General features: G+C 45.3%; 1 protein-coding gene across 1 annotated transcript in view; it reads left to right on the top strand.

The window, feature by feature from the left end:
• The window catches only part of C7 (complement C7), a 69,182-nt gene extending 48,446 nt beyond the window's left edge, over window positions 1–20,736 (top strand). The window contains exons 12-18 of the mRNA XM_019517920.1: window positions 938–1,109; window positions 1,389–1,476; window positions 4,670–4,802; window positions 5,582–5,773; window positions 8,060–8,156; window positions 16,002–16,186; window positions 19,642–20,736. Of these exons, the coding sequence (XP_019373465.1) occupies window positions 938–1,109; window positions 1,389–1,476; window positions 4,670–4,802; window positions 5,582–5,773; window positions 8,060–8,156; window positions 16,002–16,186; window positions 19,642–19,838 (1,064 nt within the window). The 3' untranslated portion in view covers window positions 19,839–20,736. The remainder of the gene's footprint in view (window positions 1–937; window positions 1,110–1,388; window positions 1,477–4,669; window positions 4,803–5,581; window positions 5,774–8,059; window positions 8,157–16,001; window positions 16,187–19,641) is intronic.
• Window positions 20,737–21,102: the final 366 nt, after the last annotated feature.

Raw genomic sequence — 21,102 nt, 5'->3', positions numbered from 1 at the left:
TACCCCAGCCCCCACATGGCTGCCCTGCCCGGGCCAGCTCCGGCCCTTTAAGAAAAAAAAAAAAATGAGAAAAGCCCTGCAGTGTCCTCAGGGCTTTGGGGGGCGCATGCAGAGCCCTCCACGTGGCATGGGGCAGCAGGGATCACCCCCCACCAGCAGGAGCAGTGAGTGCAGGGCTTTTTTCCTTTTTCTTTTTCTGAAAGAGCCAGAGCTGGCCCAGGCAGGGCACCCATGGGGGGTCTGGGGGAGTGGGAGGGGTTCAGAGGGCTTGTGCAGAGCCCCTCCCACCACAGCATGGGGCAGTGAGAGGCAGCAGGGATCACCTCCCCCACCCAGTAGCACCCAATGAGCTAAGGTTTTTTTTTTCCAAAGAGCCAGGAGCTGAGGCAGGTGGGGCAGCCACTGCCAGGCTGGCGGGGGATGGGCCTGACTGATTCAGAGATTTGGCAGCAGATGAATCGAATCTCCGAATCAGATTTGGCCAAATCAATTCAGGACAGTGATTCAGATCACCAAATTGAATCACTGTCCCCTGAATCTGCCGAATCCGAAGCAAATACTAGCCACATTGCACAGGCCTAAAGGTTTGGTGTCCCAATTACCCCTGCTTTGTTACACTACAGCATGCCACAGATTCCCATGATTTTAATGTCACTTGGTCAGTATTTTTTTTTGGCCAGGGTGAGGGTAGCACAACAGTTTACATGCTTAAATATGCAGAGCTACCCCATGGAATTATGCCAATGCAAGAGCAACAAGTGAGAGGAGAGTTTGGGCACGAGGCACTGAGACCTGGATTCAGTTCCACAGTCATGGTTTGGACTTATCATTAGCTCTGACTGCATCTCACTCCTTTTACCAGTACTAACAGCTATTGAGAATGCAATAGAGTACCCAATGGACTCCTCCAATGTGAACTCTCTCTACAATTATACAGGAGTCATTGATGGAAAGTGGAATTGCTGGTCCTCTTGGACCTCTTGCTCAGGAGGAAGGAAGTCAAGGAGTCGAACCTGTAATAATCCACCCCCTAGTGGGGGTGGGAAATTCTGCATTGGTGAACAGCATGAAAGCAAACAGTGCGAAGATGATGAGCTCCAACATTTTCGGTAAGTGGATAGGAAGTGTTTGGGTGTGAATACAGAGTGGGAGATCATGCTTTTGATTTGAAGTAATGTGCAATCTGCTGAATTCAGGCAACAATTCATTGTCTTTGACTTATGACTTAAAGTAATCTCAAAAGCTTTGAACTGGAAAAAAAAAAAGGGTGAAACCAGTAAGTTTGAAGTCATCTTACTTTTACTGTAGCCTAACTGCAGCTTTTTGGAAGCTGTGACTAAAACCTCAAGCTTAGAGATAATAATAATGACCTTCACTTTTGTTTATAGCTTGATTGAACCCCACTGCTTCGATATGTCCGTGATGCCTACAGAATCCTGCTCACAGCCTCCTTCCTTAGAAAATGGATTTGTTCAAGTAGGTTATAAAATAAATCTCTCTAGATCTATGTTCTGATTCTAGCTGCAGTCAATAGACTCATAGGATTTGTCTTAAGTTTAAATCCAAAAATGATAGCCAGTGTGCTAATATGTATAATTATAGCCAGTGTGCTTATATTTCTGGTTAAACTTTATACTGGTGAACCAGATGTGGCTATAAGGAGTGATGAAGACACTAGAGGGGCACCTGAGGGCACACTGAGGTTTAGTCCACAGAGGGTCGCGCCGTGACTTAGCCACAGTGGGGTGCCTGAGTGGCACACCTTGCACACGTTGGTGGCCAGGGAGCATGTGTGGTTTTGGAGCCCTGAAGGGGCCAGAGCCCAAGATTAGGCAGGCAAAAAGGGAGAAGGGCAGGGATAGGGGCAAAACCAGGCCTAGAGGCCCACAGACCAAGAGGGCGCAGGACAGGGACTGTAGCCCAAAAGTCAGGTCCAGTGCAGTGGATCTAGGCTGAGAGGGATCCAGCCAGATTAAAGGGGCTAAACCTGGGAAGGTGGAAGCCCGAATAATTGCATGGGGGCCCAAGAAGACCTGAAGTAATAACTGGTAACAGCCACTAGGCATGGGTACATCTAGGAGCAGGTGGCCACAAATAGCTCTTAAGGTAAAAGGTGCCCTGCGGGGGGGGAACGGACAGGGTAGGAAGGCCCACCTAGTACCTGAGGGGCAGGAGAGGGACCAGTGGGGTCTAGGAGGGACCTGCTGGCTGATGGACCAATGAAGGCTTGATTTGGGACTCTAAGGTAGTCTCTCTTCTCTTTCCCTCCTCCCCCCACAACTAACTACATGAAGGCATGGCAGATGAGAGAAAAGAAAAGGTACCCACAGAGCCCAGAACAGAGCAGAAGCCAGACGGCCACTGGTGGGTGTCATGGCTGCCCCTGGGAGCAAAGTCTACTACACCATGCCCAAAGGAGTTTATAATATAAAGCAGAGAAGACCGGAAAAGAATGGAAGGAGAAAGAGGCACAGAGAAATGTCACATTGGCCAAGTCCCACAGAAAGTTAGGGGTAGAATTAAGAGCAGAATCTAGGGCCCAATGCACACATCCACCGGCATGGCAAGATGGACAATTTTGGAATCAGCTCCCAATTGCACCATTACTACTAGCCACAAAATTACTATGCATTTTGTGAAATAATTTTGTGTCTTATTTCCCATTTTATCACACTTTTAGTATCCCAGCCACATGTTCAGGTAACTATCTAAAATGGGATTAACTGGTAACATCAGCCAGGGGCCTAGGCCTTCTGACTCAATTTAGTGCCTTATGCATTAAGCTACACTGGGTGCATCTATACATGCTATTAATGTGACTGAATAAACTCTGGTACAAACTGTGCCGGAGTTTATTGCTCCCAAGTGCCATGTTTACATGTGCATCCAGGTCCCACAGCATTTTGAGCTAGTTTGGAGCAGCCTTGGCTGAGAGGGGACCCACGGGGTCAGCCTGGGGCTGCTCTGACCTGGGTCAACATGCTGCAGAGGGGCTTTGCTGAGGCATAAGGGTGCTTCAGTGCAGGACTAGCCAGCAGGCAGCCCCGTCACTGAAGCACCCTTCTGTCCCTGTGTCTACATGCGAGTTGTTGTGCACTAAATAACACCAACACAAGATAGTACTTGAGTTGACAAGTACTAACCTATGGTGGTGTTTATTAGTTTAGTGTGGCCTAATAGGGCCACATGCATAGTTGTGGAGACTTTATTGCAGAGCTAATTCGGCAACTCTGCAGTACATTTCATGTAGATGTGCCACAGTTTCCATTCCCAATGGGACTATGCACAAACACAGGCACCAGACTGCCTGCTGTTGCAAGACTGGGTCCAACATCACTGAAGAAATATAAAATCCTTAATTGGTAAACCAAATTTGTTTGTATATCTAAAGTAGAATCCATTGCCCAGGGCCGAAGCATAGGAGGTGCACACGGGTGCACGTGCACCTCCCAAGTGTGGCGGTGCACCCCCTACAAAAAGGCACTGCTGACACTGTTGGCCACACCTGCGGGCAGTTGCCGCTCACCACCCTGCTGCCGGCACCGCCGGCAGCATCTGTGGGTGGTCTGCGATTCCCGCTGGCTGCCACTGACAACTGTGGGTGGTCACTTAGCTGGTGCTTGCCACTCCCCTTCCACTAACAACAGTACCACTAGCATCTACAGGAGCTCCCCCGCTTACTGCCACTGCCCTCCCGCTGCCGCTGTACCTCCCCAGCCACTGGGGGCATGCGTCGTTCATGCCATTGCCTGATCCTAAAGCCTTTACTTGACCAATACTACCGACCTGACAGACTTGGGGGGAATTAGCCCTAATTTAGATTGAAATTTAGAGGATTATTTAATTCCAAAAAATCTCACTTCTCTTACCTTCCACACAAAGCACTGGGGGCAAAGAACTTGAATCATGTTAAGATCAATCTTTTGATGTTTATAGAAGAGACAGCATGATAGATTAAGAAATATTGGTTCAAAAATCAAAATTGGTTCAAAATTGGTTCTGTGTTAATAATTTGCAGCTCCTACACTGGGGGATAGAGGAGACTTTTGCAGCAATGCAAAAATACCTGGCAGTCCCAGGTTTTGGGCATTTTGCTGGTCACCTGCAGTGGCAAGGAAGGATTTTTTTTTTCCTCTTCATTCATGAATCCTTCTGGTTTGCACTTGCAGGTATTCCTTAGATTGGGCTCAGTGACCCAGGCAACCCATTCCAAATGTATGTTCCTAACTACTTGCTCATTCATTCATTCTTTAAACAAAAAACATCCTGTGTTTGACAATATAGTTCTCAGATCTTCTTGGAAGTCCAAAACATTAGGGATATAGGATGGAAAGTCACCTCCTGGGTCGCTGAATGCATTTCGTTGGAATTGTAGACATCCCATGATATTCTATTCTTAAAATTGGTCAATCTCCATCTTGAAATCAGTTCAGGTTTTTAACCCCACACTGATTCTACTGGAAGACTGTTGTAGCACCTCAGTGTATGGATCATGAGATGCCTTCTAATTTGTAGTATAAATTTATTTAGAGTCGGCTTATTTGCATTTGTTCTTGTGCAAACATTTTCCTTTTAGCTTAAATAGGATCAACACCAATTCAATATTTTTGGCATTTCTTACATATCGCTCACTACGGATCTAAAGATTCCATTATTCATTTTCTTTCAGGATGCTGAAAACTCATATCCTGTTGGGAGAAGTGTTGTTTATGCCTGCAGAGATGGATATGCTCTTGTCGGTGACCCTGCTGCTAAGTGTGGCGAAGATTTAAAGTGGCACGCTGGGAACAGGCAATGCCAAAGTAGGTTTAAACTGGTTTTCATTGAAAAGTACTATTTTAGTGTTGACTTTTGAACGCTAGTAAAGCTTTATCCTACAGTTGCATCCTTCTAGCTCTCAAGACAGAATCAGACTTAAATTGCTTTTCTCTCTTCTTGAATGAAGAAACTGTCATAATGGAATGTACAATTGGTCCCTAAAGTCTGGATGGGAGGAAATCAAAGACTGAAAACAATCTCACAACGCATCTAGCCAAATTCACATATTATACTAGAATGGTAATTTTGTCCTGGCTGTATCTGGCAACTAGTCTATATTCTGGAGAATAGGGATTGTAAGCCCTTGTGATTTTCATCAAGGTAACTGAATCACTATTCAATTTATATAGGAGTGAAGTGCTCTGAACTCCTCCTTCATATCCCCCTTCTAGAAGCGGAGAATGAATTAAGAGATAAATTCTCATAATATACAGGTTAACCCCTGCATAATACTCCTGAGGTAGAACTATACCTGGACAATGCACATGGGAGAAGATGGTTAATTTCTTACAGAATGACATTTTGCAATCAATTTAGTCTTGGATCTGTGATCAAGACTTGCCATAACTAGCATATGTACTTTATCAACCACACTATGTACAGTACATGTCAGGGAACAGAGGAGAGTTCTTGTTCAGTTCACTAGGCAGGGACGATAGACTTGCCAAAGAAATTTAAGGCAAGCTAGGAGATGTAGGACTGCTTTCTCCACAAGCTTCTGACTCACCTTTCCTCTCTCTGTCCCCAATGCTTCCTTCCATAGAAACTGCTTGCGTCTTACCTGTTCTGGGGGCGCATATGAAGGGACAGCCACAAAAAACTTCATACCAGGTAGGAGAGAAGGTGACTCTGTCCTGTCCGCACAGTATGCAGTTGGAAGGGGCAGCTGTTATAATGTGTGAGCCCAGTCTCAAGTGGTCTCCTGATGTGAACGGTATCCAGTGCATGAGAAGAGGTAAGCCACTATATTATTTGGTCTGAATAAAACACTTAACAGTACTTCCTTCAGTGTACCGCAGTATTCTACATCAAGTGAATAAGAAGGGATTGCATGCTACTTCTCTCATGGCTTAGGAGCTGCAATTATCATGATGTTCACCCCAGGTACAGCTTCTCATGGGGTCTATATATGCCCCCTCACACCTCCCTGAAGGCTGGGGCAGAATTAGGTTGTTAACATTTTAGCAAGTAGTTCCTTCCCATTGTTGTTGCCTCAGCTGGCTGCAGGGGGGACATTCCCACCCCCACAAGTTTGTCCACAATCAAGGAAGAAGCAAGGCATAAGCAAGAGTTGACCTGAAGCACCTCATAAGAACTCCACCATCCTGTAACCTTCCCTCTGCCCCACAACCTGGAACATACCCAGTTCCTCTCCAGCCACATCACACTACCACATATGGCCAGCCTAAGGCTTTAAAAGAGCTACCTGGGATACACTTCAGATGGAGCTGCCTTCTTTTAAGCTAAGTACAAACAGTCAAAAGGCCTGAGGCTGAATCAATTCAGTCTTTGCAGGTTAATCCAAGCGGCAGAGATTAAATTGAGAAACAACCCTACCTTACCATCCCCCCAACCCTTCTCTGCTGGAGCAGCCAGCATAACCCAGCCCAGGGCTGGAAAGCATGCTGTGATGCTAGGGGACTGTGATTTAAACTTGAACCAGGAAGGGGTCTGGGACAGAAATTTCATAAACCTGTTTGACTCAAATCAGTTAAGGCTGATAGTACATTCAGCCATGTTTATCTTAAACCAGTTTCAGCTATTTTTAAACCAGTTTATGTAATAGAACAGAAGTTCAGTGCACAGGCTTAAACCAGTTTCTGATGACTTAAACCAGTTTGTGTGTAACTTCTGTTCCTAAAATTGTTGAAGTGCAAGCTATTCCTCATTTCAACCCTACCAGCTGATTGTAATCAGCTTGTGTTTCTCCATGTATTCCAGCCCTTTGTACAGATAATGATTACAAACTTACAAAAATGTGAAAGCTGAAATTCCCTTCAGTGATGTTTAAAGGACAACTATACTCAGAGGCTACGTAGAACCCCCTGCAGTCTATTATTGGCTATGGCTTTAGTTCAGCCTTATACAGGCATATGTAATAAGCCTTGCATTATACTTTCATTGACAAAGAGCATGGGGGTACAAAAAAGAATAATGCAAACAAAAGAAAATACATAAGCTAGGAAATGCCAATGTACTAGGAAAAACACTAAGAAGCAAAAAAATTGAAAAGCTAGAATATCTGTTATGCATGTGTATATATAATTAACTTTACATAAAGCAGTGAGGACAGTAGTCAATAGATAGTTTATTTTAAGGAAATGACTACACATGAGAAGCAAGACCAGGTCTTCTAGTAATCTTCCAAAAGGGGGCAACACAATGATATTAGAGTAGAATTTCAGATAGGACTAAGTTTAGTGTTGTATTACAGAGCATTGCAATTCTCTGCCTCCCCTCCCCTCAGAGTATTTTGCTGAAATAAGTCTAAAATTGTGTGAACTTTTAAAAAAGAATGCAGCTCTGCTTAGCAATATTAAAGCCATACTGTAAAAGGTAGAATATTGCAGATACAGGATGTCATGCACAGAGAACATCACTCTTGTGTAGCACTATATGGGTTTAGAAAAGTCCTTATGTTACTTGCTAGAAAAAAACCCTCAAGAATATTAGTTTAGCAAACCTGTTTTTCATTTCTACATTTGGCTCAGGCTACCACCCAAGCATAATCCCAAGAGTTCTACAAGGACTAGCTAAAGTCAATTTAGATAAAGGATTGCATGCAGACACTTGTAGATTTCATTGGCTGCACTTCCATATTGAGAGATGTAATTCCTTCCAGCATGCATATCAGTGTAGCTGATAACTCCAAAACTTAAGCATAACAATGGTGCAGTTGTCAACATTACTAATTTGTTCTTTAGTGTTACTCAGTTCAACAGAAATTGGCAGCCCCTGTAGAACTGTGAAGGGAGTTAAAGGTTATATACAGTGCCCCTCCCCCACCTGGTTTGACTGGGCTGAGAGCTGGTTCAATATTCAGCACTGTGCTCTCAGCAGTGTATATTATATGCTTAAATTCTACCGATTCCCTTTTTGCAGTAGAAAATTGCCACAAAAGAGGCAAGCTATAATGTCATGCCAGAATATTATAATCCAATGCCTTTTTAACCTGACTAGCAGGATGATGCCAACCTGGTTTTCTGACCCGTGATCATTCATCTGTGTTCTTTCTCTGTAGTGCCCACTCTGAAAACAGAACTGACAGAACCTAAATGTCAGCCATGGGAGAAACTGAAGGAGTCACGATGTGTATGTAAACTGCCCTATGAGTGTGGGTAAGTTCAGGCTGAAGTTAGCAATAACTTTCTCACTTTGTTCAAGACCAACTAAACGTCTCAGAACTTCAGGCCATGACAGATCAGAGCACTTTGCCTATACCATTGTGTTAGGTGCTGTGTTTACATTCCAGCTCAATCAGTCCTCGGCTCATCACTCACCTGCCTTGTCAGAGCTGTCAGTGGGTATTAGCAGCAAAAGAATTTGGTTAAATGACTAATGGCAAATGGATAGTTTCAGCTCTGTTTGATCATTGAAATGGGAGGGAAAAGATTAAAATGGTATGCTGAAGATTAAGGAAGAGTTAAGGCTGGCATCTCCATGGGACATAAGGTATAAGCTAGTGAAATTGGGCAGGAGAATTGGCAGAAATTGGACATAAGCAGTAAGCTAGTGAAATTGGGCAGATGGCTTTTCTCAGAGACAGGAGAGCTGATCTCCTGTTTACACAGGACTTTGAAGAAGCTATGCTGTGACACCAGCAGAGGCTTTAGGTCACCATTTCACATCTCATTGGGGCTGCACATTTTTTTTTATTTGTTTAGTGCTCTGAGCCTATGGCTCGCTTCTCAGTTGGCAAAATAGGACAAACAGTGGTGTGATTTGGATTTGATACTAGGCATCAAATGCTCCAAATTCATTTGGAGAGGTGGAACAACAAGCAAATAGTAGCTGAAAGAAGGCCTGTGGGCACTGGAGACTTAATATTTGAAAACCACTCATTGTCAGGCCAGATTTCACAGGAGCTCAGCACTTGGGGTACAAATGCTTGAAGGTCTGCCATAGTGGCAGCTGGGCACTTTGGAAATCCATTGCCCTTCTCTGGAGGACTCAGCAGGAGCTGAACTCTTAAAAGTTTGGTCAAAACAGAAAGAGAAGCAAACCGCTTCACACTAGGACTCAGTCTCCCGCAGTGGGTCTCTATATTGCTATGAACACTTTCCCTCTCAGTTAGCTCTCCCCCAGCACCTAGCTTCCCAGGTCTGCAGCCCGTGTTTTCAGAAACTCCTTTCTCTGCAGACAAGGAAACTAGACTGCCTGTTTTGGCAGGGTTTATACTCCCTGAGCCCCACCTCTTCTGGTCAGGTGTCTCCTTGACCTGCTGCACCTGTCCCTGGCTCAATGGGCAGCCTCCCTCATCTGCCATTCCCGCATTCTCCCCTTTGACTATGTCTGTGGGCTCAGCCTACTGCTTATTGCAGAGGTGCTTGCTCCTGAGTAGTCACCTGTAGCTTTAGGGATCCTGCTTTCATGTTTCTTCAGCTGATTGCTTGTTGGCCACTGGCCCTTGCTGAGCTGTTCGTCCCCAGCCGCAGGCTTTGCCCCATTACCTTTCTCCTCTTAAGGAAACAGGAGCCCTTGGCTCCCCATTACACAGAGTCTTCAGCAATCACTGGGGAGGGGTGGGAGGAGAAGTAGTTCTAGTCAGTGCAAGCAAGGGCTATGGAAGTGGCTATTTTTAGTCATTTCAGTAATTAAGTCAGTGGGACTTGTACTCCTAAGTCACACAGGCATTTTTGGAAATGCCATGCAAGAGACTCCAGCCCAAATGTGCACGTTATGAAGAGCTGAAAATTAAAAAGTTAGTGAGTCTGTGACAACTTCAAGCCTCCAGGAGCAGCCATCAATGATGCCCCTTGGTGGCCATGTGACTCCTGCCCCACTCCAGTTCCCTGGGTACCTTCCTTTTTCTCTCTCCTGCCATGCCTTGATAGACTTAATTGATTTGGCAGGAAAAAAAGGAGGATGCCTTAAGGTCCAAGAGTAAGCCCTCATTTGTCCTACTGCCAGTAGATCCCTCCCAGACCCTGCTGGTCCCAGTCCTGCCCCTCTCATGCCAAGTGGGCCCTCCTGGCCCATCCATGCCTCCAGGGCACCTATTGCCTTAGGGGCTATTTATGTTCTCCTTCCACTCCTACAGCCATGCATATGCCTCACAGATGTTACTGGTTAAATACTCCAGTGGGCACCATGCCCCAGTATGATATCTGGACTCCATAAGCTACCACACCTTTGTCAGGGCCTTGGCCTTCCCAGTTTCTGCCCCTTTTCTCTAGCTTTTCTCCTTTAGCTAGGCCCACTGCACTAGGTCTTGGGCTCTGGGTCCTCAGCCCTGGTTTTGCCCCTCTTGGGCTCTGGGTCCCCAGCCCTCCTGGCTTCAGGCTACTGCTATCTCAGGCTTTAACCCTCCTGGCTTCAGTCTGCCTGTCTTGAACCTGGTTGCGACAGGCCCCAGAACACCCACATGTCCCTTTGGCACCACTGTGACTTGTGCCCCTGCGCCTGGCTTGGCTCAAGACCTCAAATGCTCCTTAGGCATCCCTGTTGGTTCTCATTCACCCTTTATAGCCATAGCCAGTCCACCAGTATAATCTGAACATAAACACAAGCCTACTGGGTTGCACTTCTCTACAAACTATAAGCTCCTTACTTGCAATTCTCCAGGCAACTCAGGTATCAGTCAGTCCCTCTCCTGCAGCCATCTTGCTCAGGAGCTCCTCTTCCTGCCTTTTGCAGGGCTAGACTCACCATATGTCCTCAGGTACTACCCTTATGTACCTCCTAAGCCCTGCCCCTTCCAGTCAGGTGGCCCCCCAGCCACCCACAGGGGTTTTCATTTTAGACCTGATGGATAGCATTCAGGGAAGCTTTCAGCTGCTATTCTTGCTGCATTGGCAGTAACCTTGCTTCCCAAGCAGGGTTCTGCCCTGCTGTCCTACTGCTGGGCTGCTAGCTCTGCAATAGGCACTTGTAGCCTCTGGATCCTGGCTGCCTACTCCTGTACAGCCAGCTCAAAATGGGCAGTGTTTCCCATCTGGGGACCACCAAGCTGCTGCTTGTCCCTTTAAAGTAACAGGAGCCTCTGGCTTCCTATTACAAAAGTCAATTCAGTTTTAATAGGCCTGAATCACTGTGCAATGATGAAGCACAGTCCTGGCATTAGGACACCTAGGAAACATGCATTTAAATCCTTGCTTTATCACAGACTTTTTGTTTAAGCTTGGGCAGGCCACTGGGGGCTAGATCCTTAATGGCACACTGGTGCTTAAATATCCACATTGGGATTTTCCAAAGCAAGGTGCTGGTCTGTAACTTTAGGAACCAAAATACCTTTAGGAGTCTGGCCTTCATTTCTCTACATCACATGTTAAACTGGGATAATAGTACTACCCAGTATTAGAGACATGGAGGAATGAGGTAAGATAAATACACTGTTGTGAGGTATTTAGATACTATGAGGATAGATAATGCACAATGCTATATGTAACACCAGCATAATCAATATAGACTTGGAAGTTGCATGCAGGCAGTCTGGGTTGGCTCACTTGTGTACTGTATTTTCTCCCCATTTTTATACTTCAATAAATTTTGTTTAAACATGACAGAAAAGTAGGTAAACAATTATTTCATTCTCAGGTATGTCTTTCTCAGAAGATTACAGTGTTTTAGAGAAAGTAAATCACCAATTCTTATGAACAATAAACAAGGTAACCCTGAAGTTTGCTGGGACTACACCTTATTGCTGTTCAGGGATTAGAGCCTGGGGAAAGGGTTTGATTCCTCACTCTAGCCCAGTAGTTTGGTTTGCTGCAGAGAGAAATCTCTCAGCCTCCATTCAGTCAAGCTGAAGAGATGCAGGTGTCATGACAGCTTATACTGGACAAGTCCACCACACTGGATTTATGTAGTCCAGCATTTTGCTTCTAACATAGCATCATGCTTCAGAGCAAAGTGAACAAACCCACAGTGGGCAGATGTGGGACAATCTTGCTTCACAAGGGTCTTGTCTTAATCCATTGTAGTTAGAGATGACCTTAACACAGGGGCAGGCAACATACAGCCCACAGGCCAGATCCAGCCTGCCAGGCCATTCTGTTTGGTCCATGGGGCCTCTAAAAATTTTAGAAAATTAATATTTATATGTTCCTAGCTGCCTATCAAAGATGACAGGAGCCAGGGCAGTAGGACCCAGAGGGAGCTGGTGACAGGACCCAGCAGCTGCAGTGGCAAGGCCCGCCTGGGCCCCACCCCCTGTCCCGCAACCCCCAGCTGGAAGCCTCTGCCTAGCAGAGGCTTCTGTTCTGGCCTGGGACCATTCCCACTTCCCTCCGCTGGTGAGGGAAACTCAGATAAGAATGGGGGGGAAGGCAGGGGAGGACCACAGGCGATCACTGCAGTCCTCAGGGTTGGGCAGGGCCAGCTGCTGTGGTCCTGGTGCTGCAGCTGAGAACCACATCATGCTGGAGCGGCTGGTGGGGGGGTGGAGAGGAGTGGCAGCATCTATGAGCAGGGAAGCAGGGAAATGGCTGTGGCAGGTGGAAGGGAAAGGGCAGTGAGTGGGCACACGGTGTGCAGTGACAGCTGGGCAAGAGCATGGGGCCCATGCTGGTGCACCGGGGAGAGCATTGGTGGGGCCCAAAGTGGGGCGGCAGGAGCTCAGGGCCTGGGTTGGAAGGGGCTCTATGCAGCTGGGCCAGCTCCCCGCTCTCCCTGCTGGTGCAACCCAGCCCAGCTCCATAGAGTTCCTGCCAGCCTGTGCCCACGCTCCTGCCACTCTACTCTGGGCCCTGCTGGTGCTGGCCCCGGCACACCAGTGTGGCCCCTTACTCCTGCCCATCTGTCACTGTGCTCCACATGCCCACTTGCTCCCACTCACCCCCCACCTGCTGCAGCCATTTGCTCACTGTTACCGCCACTCCCCTCCACCCCCACCGCCGCCTGCTGCTCTGGCATCATGCTTATCTCCAGCCCCTTTCCGCGTTCATTCAGTTGACAACTCCTGTATTATACAACCACCTCTGTGTACACTACACAAACACATGTAAATCAGGACAAAAATATTTTTTGAAATCAAATGAATGAATGTTGTAGTAGATATTTGCTTTTTAGAATATAATGTGGTATTTTTCCGGTTCTGGGATGGCAAACTCTTGCTAAAGGAGCATTTCTGGGGGGGCAAGGGGAGGGACTTCTGGTGGCAAAGGTCAGGGGTTAGGGCCTTGCAGCCTTTGAGACCTTGCAGCCCTCAACAACTTGCCAAAACTTGGTAAGTGACCCTCCACCCAAAATAATTGCCTGCTCCTGCCATAACACTAAAGCTGCAAGAGTTTGGGCTATTTTGTCATTGGAGAGTGTCAGAGCTCAGCATGTTCCAGCCACATCTGTCCCTTTTCTAAAGCCTATAGTAAGCCTACGCAATAGCTTTCCATTTGTTCTTCATTGTTGAAACAGGTCAAAAGAAAGAAATCACTGAGTCAATATCTGACCCTTAGTCTTTTCAGTTAAAGTTACTTATATTCATATTTTTAAAATCAGATGTTAGGATTTCTATATTTGCTGGTGCATAATCAATGAAGTAGGTCTTTGATCTATTTTTAAAACTGGTAGAAGCAATGGAAGTATATGGATTAGGTTTCCACTGACTTTCTTCTGACTGTACTTTCTTCTACAGAAAGTAAGTTTACATTTTAAAATGACGGATTTTCTACATTTCTGCTTACAGAGATAATGTTGGATTGACTTAGAGGATGAAAGCTCTCTCACTTGTCTGGCTGCACAGCAGACAACATTACACCCACAGATCTGTGACCTCCCTCTGTTAACAGTACGAACCGATACACTATAACCATCTGGCCCTGATCTTGTCTGCAAAGCTGGCATTGGATTCATTAAGGGTCTCAGGCAGAGTATGAGACATGGCCCATACATGAGCTCCCTCACTCCTATATTTCAACTGATGTGATAGATTTCACATTGTAGGATACTAGACACTTAGTCTTTTTACCTGTTACAAACTAAGAAGGCTTAAGCTTGACTTGTATTTGAATGAAAAAGAACTGAGGAACATTTGGATAATACATAAAACAGAGCTGGAGATGTAGTAATAAGTACTTTGGAGCAGTTTGGGACAATTTGTCCTTGGAAGTGCCAGCATATTGAGAGGACACGACACTGAAAGCATAACCACTTATTCCTATGAAAAGTTCCAGGTCATCTATATAGTTATAAAAGGATGCAGTGGCCAAGAGTGGCTACTGAATTTGGATGCAAACTTGGGACACCTGAAAGGGCCTGATTTAAAGAAAGGAAGTGCTTCCTGAGAATCAAATCATACCTCTTTAAGATATCACAGAATAGGAACTGTAGTCATTATCCTGTCTCTCTGGCCCGGAGACATGGATCATGATGCTCAGTCTGAAAGAAGGCATTTTTTCCTCATGGGTTTTTTGTATTGAGAATATCCTTAACAAAAATAGGAACAGTTCAGCTAAGTCCAACCCAAAGGGCACATCCACATATGCACACTTACTGTGCAGTAATTTAGTTTACTGCACAGTAACCAAAAATTACTGCGCAGTATGGGTGCACGTCTACACATGTGTGCCTATACTACACAGTAACTATGGTAACTTATGCCATCTTGGACGTAAAATTTCTACCCACATTATGCAGGTAGCAGGTTTACGGCTTAGTAATTACTGCAGAAACACACATGTGGATGCGTTACTGTGCAGTAACACTGTGTGTTTGGGCAGATTTGGGGCTAACTTTATTACCAAGTCAGGCCATACACAGTGTTACTGCACTGTAATGCCTGCGAACGTATATGCCAGCCTAAAAGCTGCTTACTACACAATAAATGCATATGTAGACATGTCCATAGAGTCCTTACTAAGCTTCCGTCTTTCTAGTAGCAACTCTCAGTAGTAGTCCTCTACTAAACCATCTGCCTGAGAATGCCTATAGCAAAGTAACCTAGTTACTTCCTATAACCTGCTCCTCTTCCAAGTTCCTTCAGTCTGTAGAAATCACCTGACTCTTCTCATTCGGGTGCAAATGTCGCTTCTTCCAGAAGCAAACATCTGTTCTGAAACAAGCTCTACTTTAGACCAGGGCTGGGTAGAATTTACAAAAGCAGATCACCCTATCGCAGGCAGCTAAAATCAGTTTGGAAAATCTTGGTCAATATTCTTCTTACTTCCTGTAAGAAGGTGGCTTTAAGAGCTCTTGTTATACAGCCTGAAAACACAGCTACTTTAGAAAAATAAGGGAAAGACTGCCCTGCCACCAACATAGAACATGAAAACTATATTCTGTTACCTACAGAGAATTGTTTCTACATCAAGTAATTTTTAAATCTGTTTATAAGTTATAATTTATAAAATCAGCTCTTTCACAAGCTGGATTTCAATTTTTTTTTTGTTTCGTAGCATGGCAGCTTCTACTTTTTTATAAGTAGAACAGAAATTCTAAGGTAACGGCCTTGGATGAAGTCAGCAAATGTTGTCTACATTTGTATCTCTACAAAGTTCTTCTACTTCTGCACTAACATTTTTGGATGAAGTCTGAGGCTCTCAAAGAAGAACAGAGACTAGATCTTATAGAGATTTTAAGCTTTGTTGAGGTTTAAACAACTTTAATGAATAAAGACTACATCTTGCTGTCAGGGAACTTAATGGCAAAACCTCCAATGACTTGAGTGGAACAGGCTCAGGTCCCAGCCACAACATGCCTGTGATGAAGAGAAAAGAGCTTCTTCTGATCTCACTTCCAATCCAAAGTCCATTCTGATGGTTGGGCTAGTAAGTTTAAGGCATGTTAGTGTCTGTAGCTAATAGCACATAAGGGGGTGATCTGAACAAGTTAAATGTCTATGTCTGTAGTGAAAGACCACTTTACCACCACACCCCTAGTTGTAACTCTAGAGGTTATTTCATTAAAGTCCCTGGGGATACACCATTTCTCTGTGAGAGCAGAAATGGATATAATAGATAGGTCCTCCCCCCATTAAGTGACGTCAGTATAAAAATGTGTACACAGTGTGCATTTTCTTTTATTTTCAGTTCTTCCCTGGATGTCTGTGCTACAGATCCAAGAAGCCAGAGAAATGTGGCTTTAACTGTTTGTAAGATGCATGCCCTTCAGTGTATGGGCAGAAAATACTCTCTGACCAAGGATGAAAACTGCAGAATGTCTGCAGCAACTGAAAAATCTTGTGGTTCTTGTCATTTATGGGAAACTTGTGATGGTAAGAGATTCCTCATTTTATTACAGATGAATTTTTGAAGACCTGCCTGTTGAACAAAACCAAACCATTATCTACTTATACACTAGCCTTGGCTCTGTCTCATCACTTGTTATGCCTTCATTTACCATCTGTAAAACAGACATAATTCTGACATACCAGAGCTCTAAGGAACATGCAAGACTGAATCAGACTCCAGGTCCACCCAGTTCTGTCTCTTACAGTGGTCTGATTCTTTATTGCTGGAGAAAACCCTGTAGAGACCTTTATGGAATAACTTACTCACAAGGAAAGTTTCTTCTGAACTATAATTACTTAGAAGTTGGAACATAATCCCTTTTGAAACTTTGGGCTGGAAACTCTGGCCTTAGTGAAATCGATGGGGAACTTCCCTTTGACTTCAGTACAAGGATTTCAGCCTGCTTGTCACAGGCGACTGGTAGGGGGGCATGGCGGAGCACGTGACCCCCCTGAGATTGGCCTCCAACTTGGCACTGCTCAGGATGAGGCAGATTTTTTTGCTGCACGGGCCGGCGGCATGTTGGGGGAGGGAAGGGGGTGGTCCTAAGCCACGGCACAGAAGTATAGGAGTGGATGTGGGGCTTTTGGCCCTCCCCCAGCCCCACCCACAAATCGTGCCCCTCCCAGACTCAGGAGGCACCAGTCACCCCTGCTGCTTGTTTTATTTTTAAATCTTCTGCCTTGTTAACTGTGGATATCCTCACATTCCATGTCATAGTCCAGTTCTGTTTTTAATCTTGCTGAGTGATATTTGAGGATAATTATTCATTGGGTAGAAAAAGTGTTTCCTTTTAGTGGTTTAAAATCTGTTGCCTTTTAGGTTCATTGAATGTCCCTCCTTCCTGCATTATGAGAATAGGCAAATGAAAACACTCTTACTCATCCCTGCCATTAAGTATTCAGTCACGACCTTGTATCTCCAAATGGAAATTATTTCATGTCTTTAATTGTTCTGGTTAATGGCCTCTGAGTCTACCCTGCCTTTTGCCTGACTTCAGAATAACAGTTAACTACCTCTCTCTGAATCGCTTCTATTTCTGAATCATCCCATTTTACTAAGAGTAAAACCAAAACTTAATACAGTATTCCAGGAAAGGGAGTAATATAAATAAGCATTTGTAAGGTGTCCCTGCTCTGAGGCACAACATAGGAGATAGTTTTTAGTACATATTTAAAATAACAGTATGTTTAGATAGGGTTTTATCTCTTTTGTCTAATGGGAACAAGCAGTTATTCCCATTAGAAATTGCTTAGATAAAAGTAGTCAACAAAAAGAGTTAAAATAGGGAAAGAGAGAAATCAGACAACAAGTAGTAGAGTAGCAATATGGCTAAAGCTTCATTAAGGACAAAAATAGGGACAGATTAAACATAAAAAGATGAAAATTAAATAAGATTGTGGCAAGGCACTGTGTGTGCCTGCCACTTTAAGGCCCTGGAGCTGGCAGCCTCCAGGTGTCTAATGAGGGCAGCCATTTTGGGTTCAGGGCTGTCCATATAAACAGGCAGTTTGGCTATTGGAGGTCAAGCAACAACACTGCCTGGCCAGAGGTCTGCTGAGTTTCATCCAGAGGTAAGGGAGGAGCTGTAGGGGATGGTAGGAGGCTTCTGGTCCTGGGTACGACCTAAAACTACACCCTGCCAGGAGTGGGTGGCCTTGTGGGGCTCCCAGTGGTATGGGAACCCCCAGGAAATGCCAGGCCAGTGATCACCCTGGTGAAAGGCAGGTTGGGGCACCTTAACCCCTAGCCCTCACCTTCGGGTGGGTTGTGTTCCATTGGAGGTAGTAGTGGGGGTGCAAGCCCCAAGGGGAAGAGTAGAGAGTTGGAGGCCAGGTGTGGCCAAGGCTACCTGAGCCCTGCGGGGGTTTGAGACCCTGAGCTCAAGAGTTGGGGCTAGGCATGGCTACGGCCACCTGAGCCCCCTGACGAGGGAAGCCCCGAGACCCCAAGTAGAGGGGGCATTGCAAGCAGTAAGAAGCCCCCAGTGTGAGGGGGGGCAGCACTGTGGAGTCCCAGGGAGAGGATGATGTGGAGCCCAGTAAAGGGAGAACAGGGGCTCAGCCAGAGACAGCGAGAGCTGAGTCCTGACCCCAGTAAGTCCTCCACCATTGGGAGGCAGAGTTTGGGTCAAAGATAACATCAGTAGTAGCACCATGACCTGCTGCCCAGGGGGGGAGTGAGAGTCCCTTATGAGACCCTGAGGCACCAGTCATGGTGTGAGGTACCCCAGATCCCCATGCCCGTGAAGGAGGACTCAGAGAGGAGGACCCCGGGGAAAGAGTAAAGGTCATATAATGAGGCCTGCCTGAGCTTTCCCTGACTGACCCAGGAGGGGACCAAGACCAGGAGGGTCAGAAAGGCAAGGAGGCCCACTGAGAGGGACGCCCAAGAGCCAGGGGTCTGGGGTCCTGACTGGCTTGGGGGTGGGCCGGGGCTAGTGTAAGCTGAAGGTCCCAGTGAGGGGAACCACACCTGAAAGGGATCCGATGGCAAGAAGATATGTGGCCCAGTATGATGGCAGCAGAGTCCACCTGAAGGGAGGAACCCAGGTGGAGTCCTACAGTAGGATTCTGGGCCCCAGCGTGGGGGACTGGAGCGTGGGAGGACATCATGAGGTCATCTGCGAGGCTTGGGCTGCAGTGTAGGAGAGGAATGGAGCCGCACATAGTGCCCCCTAGCAGCGGGGCAGAAAATGGGCAGCCTCCCACTTAAATTACATCTATTAATCCATTATTAAGATCAAGGCATGGCAGGAGAGAAAGCAGGCGGTTAGCCAAGGACAGGTGGGCAGGCCATGTGGAGACTGGCCCCGAGCAGGCCCCCTGTTACCAAGATATAGGAAAGAAATCTCATGTGTCAACTCGTGCCTTGTATGGCAGCTTGGCTATGAACAGCTTGGCACACGTATAAAGCGGAAGATAGGGCACCTTAAAAACAAACTGGTTCCGAGAGGCATGAGCTTTTGGAGGCAACAACTTACCTCATCAGATGCTATGTCACGGACCATTTATAGCATCAAATGAAGTAGATTGTTGCCCACAAAATCTCATGCTTGTCTGAGTGAGTTAGTCTCTAGGGTCCATTTTTTCCCTACCTTCTCTCGCAATTTTCAAACAATAGATGTAAATATAGAGAAAAGAGCTATACTTTGAGGCATCCACAGCAAGCTGTCAGAAAAAAGCCCCCAACCTCTCAGCCGAGCAGCAGCTCCAATACATGCTTAGGATTTCCTTTGCATAACACTGCAATTCTGATTGCGTTTGTAGTTTTCACATTGAACCTGTGTATTGATCAACTTTACTTCTAACCAGAAGCAGGAGCATCTACAACTTGCTCAGTTATTTGCAGTTTTGATAGATGCTTCTTAGTCTGTTTTTCTTCCAGTGGGTTAGGTACCGTTTTATATGCGTTTTTGTTTTTTTGTTTTGTTTTTTAGAGCAAACCAACAGATGCATATGCCGCGAAGATGGGCAATGTGAGGCGGGGGGAATGAGCATTTGCATCAAAGGGAGTGAAAATGTCACTAATCAGACGATAACTGAATGTGAGGCTGGGCTCCTCAAGTGCCAGGGGGAGGATGTCACTATTGTCAGCATACGACCCTGTGAGGCACAGAGTGAAGAAGATATTTAATGGTTCATTTAGCTTATTGCCACAGGACATGGCAAAACATGTCAATAGTTGGACAGTTCCTACAGTCTGTCATGCTTAAAACTGCCTCTGAGTTTGTTTATTCCTTTCTGTGTACATAGGCAGACAAAGGTCTTTGGGTAAATGTGATAACTTTTATTAGACCAACTAAATAGTTGGAAAAATTGTTCTTTGCAAGCTTTTGGGCACACACTTAACCCACCAGATGGAAGCTTTGACATGAAGCCCATTGAAATCAATACGAGTCTGTCCATTGGCTTCAAAAGACTTTGAATCAGGGCTCAGGTACTCAGAATGAGCATTTCCAATGAAGCTCACATAAGGACTACAGGTCTGTGCCTATTGCTTGTGAAGGGCATGTCTGCTTTACTTTTCCCTCAGGATTAAATCATCCCTGATTAAGCATCTAAAGCATGTAAATTAATTTGGAGAAAAAAAAACTTACACAGATGTGCAAACCTATATTGATCAAACTGACTGGTAGAGCATAAGGCAAAGAACACCCCATTAATGCAATAAGATCTATGATTAGTCTCTTTTTACTGAGTACATTTATTCCCAGCCTGCCTTATTCAATTAAGCAAACAACATACACGGCACTGTACCTGTCACTGAGCCTGAAGCTTCTAAAGGTCAAGCCAATGTGCATTACTAATGAAGGCAGCTTTAAATAATGGAAAGGATTGCTATGCTGTACCTTCTCGTACACAAATCTGCTCCAGTCAAATGTAGTCTTATTTTATATTGTGCTGACTTTCACCAACTACTGGGTTTTTGAACAGAGGTGCCCACAATGCATTGTCTATATTTGTTATATATTTACAAAACATCAGGTTTACATATGGCAAAAATGTATAATAAAATATTTTCCCAAAGGAAACATTTGTCAAAGTGGGGCTGCTTATGAAACAAGTCTTCTAATGGAAATGAAGAAAATTTTGCATGCAGGTTAGTCTAATGATCCTTCAGGCCGTGAATGCCATTAGTGTAAGGCTGCAAAATGTTGTACTTGAAAAATATAGACCAATAAGGAGTTGCCTAAACTTTCGTGTGTCCTTTGTTACAGCACTGCATTAGAACACGGATTGCAATAGCACCGCTGTGCTACAGTCAGTTTATGCAGTCAGTTATATTACAAAACATGATCAGTTTGGGTTTAAATCAACCCCTTTGCTCCCAGCAGCCTCAAGTTTTGGAAAATTGCTTCCAGATACAGGGCTTGATTCTGATACCATAGAGACCAATG

This window comes from Gavialis gangeticus, unplaced genomic scaffold, assembly GCF_001723915.1.
Source record: "Gavialis gangeticus isolate Ggan-Ray unplaced genomic scaffold, GavGan_comp1, whole genome shotgun sequence".
Lineage (NCBI taxonomy): Eukaryota > Metazoa > Chordata > Crocodylia > Gavialidae > Gavialis > Gavialis gangeticus.
Note: the sequence above shows the minus strand (reverse complement) of the source record. Positions and strands in the feature narration are given on the sequence as shown.